This window comes from Pan troglodytes, chromosome 6 (assembly GCF_028858775.2).
Source record: "Pan troglodytes isolate AG18354 chromosome 6, NHGRI_mPanTro3-v2.0_pri, whole genome shotgun sequence".
Lineage (NCBI taxonomy): Eukaryota > Metazoa > Chordata > Mammalia > Primates > Hominidae > Pan > Pan troglodytes.
This window is the reverse complement of record NC_072404.2, coordinates 172,458,918-172,465,826: the sequence shown is the minus strand read 5'-3', so window position 1 is coordinate 172,465,826 and position 6,909 is coordinate 172,458,918. Positions and strand designations below refer to the sequence as shown.

Below are 6,909 nucleotides of genomic sequence, written 5' to 3'. Positions count from 1 at the left end.
GCTGGGACTACAGGCACCCGCCACCACGCCCGGCTAATTTTTTGTATTTTTTAGTAGAGACGGGGTTTCACTGTGTTAGCCAGGATGGTCTGGATCTCCTGACCTCGTGATCCACCCGCCTCGGCCTCCCAAAGTGCTAGGATTACAGGCGTGAGCCACCGTGCCCGGCCTTTTTTTTTTGAGACGGAGTCTCGTTCTGTCTCCTGGCCAGAGTGCAGTGGTGCGATCTTGGCTCACTGCAAGCTCCACCTCCCTGGTTCAAGAAATTCTCGTGCCTCAGCCTCCCGAATAGCTGGGATTGTAGGCGTGTGCCACCACACCCGGCTAATTTTTTGTATTTTTAGTAGAGATGGGGTTTCACCATGTTGGCCAGGCTAGTCTTGAACTCCTGATCTCAGGTGATCTGCCCACCTTGGCCTCCCACAGTGCTGGGATTACAGGCGTGAGCCACTTTGCCCAGCCGGGGGTGTTAGCTTTAAAGTCATGTTTTCGCCTTACAGTGACGCATTTCAGAAGCAAGGCTTCTGCCTGCAAAACACCATTTTATCCTTCATAATCGTAATGTTGAAGAACTGCTTTTATTTTTAGTCAGTCTTAACGGTGCAACTTACTGGCGCTTACAAAGGACGGCAGGCGAGCTGTATTCAATATGCGTATGTTTTATTTACGTAGGTGGCATTTAAAATACATGATGTGCTTAGGGTTACATTGTCCACAGAAAGCATCAAATGCCACTCCTCTCCCCGCCAAAACCAAATAAACAAAGCCAACTGTTTGGCAACAGTTGTGTTAAATAAAATCCCAGGTCACACTTGTTTCTGGCTCCCAAGCCTGGGTCACTGCTACATGGATTGCGCCAAAAAATTCCCAGCTTCAACACTGCTAGATTAAAATTGCTGGTATTTTTAAATCACAGCAAAGCTTTTCACAATGCCCTCAAGTCCAAGAGGATAAAGGAGAAAGCAACATGAACGGCAGATCCTCATGTGAAAGGGAAGGAAAGTCACTGGGAGGGAGCATGCAGGGAAGAAGTCAAGGCAGCCCTGGAATTCTACTCCGTGCTCAATAAAAACAAAACGTGAAGAAGCAATACATCATGCAAACGAAATAATGACCGGAAGTGGGCGCATCTAGTTAGAATGAAGTGACTTTCGTAAGGAGTCAATGTTCGCGAACTGAAACATGAGTTCAACCTCCTTGTGCCGTCTCTGGGTGTTTTGCGCGTGTGTAAATACCGGCCCGTTTTCCCCAGCACGGCCCTAACCCATGGACACTAGGGAGGGTGCCGCTGAGCAAAAATTTTTTGCTAAAAATAATTAGCAAAAATCCAAGAAAAAAATATGGAATCTAGCAAAACCTACACCATATTTGAAGTTGAATTTGCACTACCTGCAAAGGATGAAAATTAAAAGAGTAAACAGAAGGAATGATTTTACATCTGATGTGATTCACGACAGCCTTCTATTCGTGTGGCCGGATTGCTCTGAGGAAAAGGTGCCCTGACGGGCAGGATTCAGTGTGTCACTTGCAATATTCTCTAAGTTACACTCTACTGAATTACCTTCTAATTCCAAACACTACGCCGCCACAGAAAGCCTCATTTCATGAATGTTACTCAGTTAGCCATCTGCGCCCTCCTGTACTTCTAAAGCTAGAAATATTCCAGCAGCATGCGGAGTGCTTGAGTAGCCGAAAAGAATGAAGAGGATCCGGAAGCACTAGAGGAAAATGCAGCAGATTGAGAGCTGGAGAGAAGCAGAGAGTCGCGGCCAAGTCCCAAACGTCTATCCCCGCCACCCATGCCGTCAGCCCCGTCTCCTGACCCTGCTCTGACTGATCCGTGATCACATAATCCTGCCGAGCGAGTGTGGCCTCGAGACAGTCCTGACCGACGCTGCTACCTAGCGCGTGTGCACGACCGCATGCCGAGCACGGTGGAGCGCCAGCGTCTGGGGGTGCACCGCGTGCCTCAAGTCCGGTCTAGTGATTGCCTTTGGTTGACTTCTTCTTCTTCGACTCCTCTCTCTGCTTCTGCTTCTTCCTCTTGCCACCTTCTTTCAATCCTAAGGAAACACGGCTTGTAAAACACTGTACGGAACAGCACTGCTTCCCCAGCAAGAGCCAAACATGTTTTCTAAATATCTCCCCATGTTAAGAACAAAAAGCAACAAAATGAAGTCGTCTATCTTGGCCACAGCTAAACCTCAAAACGGGCGCTTTCCAAGGTGCACGTTGAGAACTGCTCACACTACCCAGAGAGCTTCACCACCCTGCAGAGAAGTGAGGACTCCCACCTACCCGAGTTCCGCCCAGCGGCAGAGCTAAAAGCCCACCCTGGGACTACCCCAGTTCTGCCCAGCGGCAGAGCTAGAAGCCCACCCTGGGCACGGCTGCACCTCAGTCCTGGAACCCCACCCTGGGACCTACCCCAGTTCCGCCCAGCGGCAGAGCTAGAAGCCCACCCTGGACACGGCTGCACCTCAGTCCCGGAACCCCACCCTGGGCTCTCCTTCAGAACGCACACTGGGACTGCGCAAAGGTGTGCCCACCTGTGGGGAGGGTGTCCACAGGTGTCTCCTCCGCTTCCCCCGCTGGCCACAGTGCAGCCTTTCTGCAGGCAAAGCCTTGGTGTGGACTGGCCTCACGTTTGCCAGCTCTGTGCCATCCAGCGTGAGAAAGTCCCATTTCTTATTGAGGAAAGTCTTTCATTTCCCTGTTGCTAAAGTCAATGGCTGACACTGACTGATCCAGCTGAAGTGCACGGATAAAGACGCCCACCCTCTGAACGTCTGATCCAACGTGCCAGAAATAAACACCTCTGGATTCATTTCTGCAGAAACTGTCTTGAACTCAGTGTGTGCCAACGTGGGTGCAGGAAACAGGCCCGATGTTGAATTTGGCCACAATTGTCAACATGACTGGGCAGAGGGAACATGGCCGGCAGGAGGCAGGGCAGGCCTGGGTCCCACACACACAGGCCCTCAACCTGCCAGAACTCTCCAAAGACCCACACAACTTCACACGGTGGCATCGTGCCTCACAGGAAGGTGCCTGCTCACAGCCCTCGCGGGGGCCTGAGGCCCTGCCCACACTCAGGACTCGCCCCAGAGAATCACAATCGTGGTAGGCCGGGTGCCAGGCTCCAATCAGATGCATTCCACGCCCAGCTGACGGCCGCCACGCTGACCAACATGTCACAGGTGCAAGTCCACTGAGTGTGGCTCACACATGTCCTGGACCACAGTGGGGCAAACACATGTGGACTTTCAAATGTGCTGTGGCTCTCACCACTGAGCACTGCCTGGACCCCGACAGCTCTCCACGAGAGAGGGACAAGCCTGCAGATCCAGTCCACACTCCACCCACAACCACACCACACCACACTCGCCTGTGACCAGTGCACAGTGGAGGCTGCCACCTTCCTTGCTGGCGGAGCGCGTCCTAACCGCCCTGCAGGAGCAGCACGAGATGCGCGTTCTGTGAACCGCCAAGCGTTCCATGCTGCATATTTAGGAAATGTGCCTCAAGCTACGGTTACGGAAAGAAAAAAAGAACAGAGAGAGGCCTGTGTGCCGCTGGCGGCTGCAGAGGCCGCTGAGTACCTGCTTCCAAAGCAGGGAGGCGGCTCTGCGGAAAACGCAGAGGAAAGGAAGCGGGAGGAAGCAAGATCCCCGTCCCGAGGGGCATGCGGGGAGCCGCCCTGACTGTGGAGGGCCGCCAGGGCAGAGCCAGCTCTTGGAGGCCGTGTCCCTCAGAGGAGCCTCGTGCCCCGGGACCCAAGGGACCCCGTGGGATGGGGGCGGGGTGGGGGGGTCAGCACCGCCTGCGGTTCCTCCGCTTCAGCAAAGCAAACTTTACCAAGACCCCAGAACAAAGGGAGTAACGGAGCTCCTTTAAAGCAACTGCTGCCACTGGGCCTTTATGAGTTAGGGACGGAAAGCCTGAGGTGACCACACTGCAGTCGCCCTCACCCGCCCTGGGGCTGCCGGGATGGTGGGGGAGGGGCGGGTCCGGTACAGGGAAACCACTTTCCGGTGTTCTTCAAGCCTCCACTATTGCCGGGCGCGGTGGCTCACGCCTGTAATCCCAGCACTTTGGGAGGCTGAAGCCGGGGGATCACCTGAGGTCAGGAGTTCGAGACCAGCCAGTCCAACATGGAGAAACCACGTCTCTACTAAAAATACAAAAATGAGCCAGACGTGGTGGCAAGTGCCTGTAGTTCCGGCCACTGGGGAGGTGAGGCAGGAAAATCGCTGGAACCCTTGAGGCAGAGGTTGCAGTGAGCCGAGATCACGCCACTGCACTCCAGCCTGGGCGACAGAGCGAGACTGTCTCAAAAAAAAAAAAAAAGTCCAAAATTGAAGTGAGAAAAACAGAGCAGGCCTTCCTGTCACCTGAACCTCCTGCAAATCACAGACATGGCCTTGGGCACCGGCTCGCGGGCTCTGGGACTTCGTGGGACCGCCAGCCTTGGGCACAGTCCACAGAGGCACGCTCTCCCACCAGTGACTACTTAAAAACTTGTCCTGATAGAAAACGACTTCTGGAAACGTTGAAAACCCTTAAGTATAAATACACAAATTAGTTCCATTAAAAAGACAAACTTCGAGCTGTTGAAAGCTGAGGGCAGGGTTAGATTCCCATCTTCAGTTCCGAGAGCTCCACGCTGTGCTTCGCAAAAAGGGAGACGTTCTACAGCGTTCCAGGGCAGGCTGCTTTCCTCAGCCAAAAAAACTAAGGACCTGCTTTATTCTTTCTTTCCTGTTCAGTAATTTTACTTTTCCTTTTTTAACAGTTACGTGTTCTTGATACTCCTACAGTATGTGTGGAATTCACAAACACAAAACATCCCTCGGCCTTTCCAAAGCCTGAGTGAGGATCCGGTGGGTTCCCGGTGGTGCCTCTGTCCTCTGAACGCAGGCAGGGCGAGCGCTGGGTTTGAGGACTCCACACAGCGGCAAATGCCAGCCACGGGAACCCCACACCACGCAGCAGGGACAGGCGCTCCCCACCGACCCGCCGCTCCGCTGACTGTGACAGGGCACCCCCTGCACCCCGCGCTCCCCGACATTCCTGCTTCCACTGGCTGCACCCGTTGTCAATCACACCAGACACAAGGAGGGGAAATTCTCACAGAAGCAGTACGTTCAGTATTTTGAGGGGTGCATCTCAAGTGAGAGCTCATTTCCAGCCTAAAAAAAATCATGCCCTAGAACCGCCCAGGCCTGGGGGGCTGCACACCTGGCTGTGACCCTGTGAGTGGAAGCTCGCTCACTCCTGGGAGCTCCGACAGAAGCTGCTCGATTCAGGGACGGGTCAGACGGCTGGTGGCCAAAGTGGGGACCATCAATACTGCCGGGTGGCCGGTCTCCTCACTGTATTCCTTTTACAGGAACCTTGCCCAGGACATGCAAATCCCACAAAAAGATGATAGTGGGATCTTCCAGGCACCCAGAGGCCTGGCCAAGAGTCATGGGTTTTCTGTGACAAGGGGCTTCGGGGAAAGCGAGACCTTCAGTGACGCAGAAATGCAGCAAACCAGTATCCTGACTCAGGAGCCTGTGTTATCGCTACAAAGTCCACTCGTCAGAACACCCAGCAGGCTGGAGCTAAGGGGTCTGCACCCGTGTGACTTTGTCACTCCCACACTAGCACGTGCCCTTCTCTGTAAGCATGTACAGTTGTTCGGATTTGGTGGTGCAGGTGCTCATTGTATAATGAGTGAGCCTGCAGGGGCGGAGGCTTGCTCATCCTCTTCCCTGTCACCCACCAGCACCCTGACACCGGAGTTGGTGAGTGAGTCGCAAATGGCCTCTGCAGAGACCAAAACCACCCTGCTTTGCAATTTCACTCCAGTTCTGTCTCCAACTCTGCAGCGGTTTCTTGACTTATCCTTTGAGTCAGCTTTGTCATCTCTCAGTAAGAACTTAAGTAAAAGTCTCTGACGTGTTCGTTATATATTTGTATAAACATCACGTCTTTAAATCTTTGATGGTTACTTTGGTATCTTCAAGATCTCATGAAGCGATTAAAAAAAGGAAACAAATGAGAGGAAAAGCCGCAAGACGGAAGATCCACAAAGAGGATCCGGGCAGAAACAAAAGCCATCACCGGCCTCTTTGCTCTAAGGATTTGTGTTGGGATTCAGCAGTCAACCAGTTCTCCCCACTCAGAAACGGTGTATGGCAGGGAAGCCGAGAATACGTGGGGAGAACAGCGCCTGCCTGCCCGTATCAGTCCCGCCCACAGCCATAGCCACAGGCGCTGAAGGCCTGGGAGGAGAAGACCGGCCCAGTTCTGACATACAGGTGTGGCCTCGGGCCTGCGGTGGGTGCTATTCCAGGAGCCTCACCGCACTTTAAACATGGCTCCCCCAGGCGGCCCGCACCTGCACACCACGTTCTCGGGGCCTGCGAAATCACAAGGCCCCTAGCAGGCCAGGCTTCCGGTGGCCTCCTAACCCCAGTGGTTCAGGGACACTACAGCTACAACCCTGCTCTATCCTGCACCTTGCAAAGACCCATCGACAAACAGTGCACCCTCCCTACGGCCATCAGACCCTCCAGTACCAGGAGCGCACAACAGACCCTGGGGAGCCTCCCCAACGCCCGCTCAGTGCAGGGATCCTGGGGAGCCTCCCCAACGCCCGCTCAATGCAGGGATCCTGGGGAGCCTCCCCTACGCCCGCTCAGTGCAGGGAACCGTGGGGAGTCTCCCCCACCCCGCTCAGCGCAGGGATCCTGGGAACCTTCCCCACGCCCGCTCAGTGCAGGGAACCGTGGGGAGTCTCCCCCACCCCGCTCAGTGCAGGGATCCTGGGGAGCCTCCCCCACCCCGCTCAGTGCAGGGAACCGTGGGGAGCCTCCCCCACCCTACTCAGTGCAGGGACCCTGGGGAGCCTCCCCCATG

The 6,909-nt window shown here is 54.5% G+C and overlaps 1 protein-coding gene across 5 annotated transcripts in view; it reads right to left on the bottom strand.

The window, feature by feature from the left end:
* Positions 1 to 639: 639 nt before the first annotated feature.
* DNAJB6 (DnaJ heat shock protein family (Hsp40) member B6) overlaps positions 640 to 6,909 on the bottom strand; it is an 81,534-nt gene continuing 75,264 nt past the window's right edge. For all 5 annotated transcript variants that reach the window (XR_010159088.1, XR_010159087.1, XR_010159089.1 and 2 more), the window contains exon 10: positions 640 to 2,063. Coding sequence is in view for 2 of the 5 variants with exons in the window: in XM_016958509.2 (XP_016813998.1) it covers positions 1,981 to 2,063 (83 nt within the window). In the remaining 3 variants the exon portion in view is untranslated. The remainder of the gene's footprint in view (positions 2,064 to 6,909) is intronic.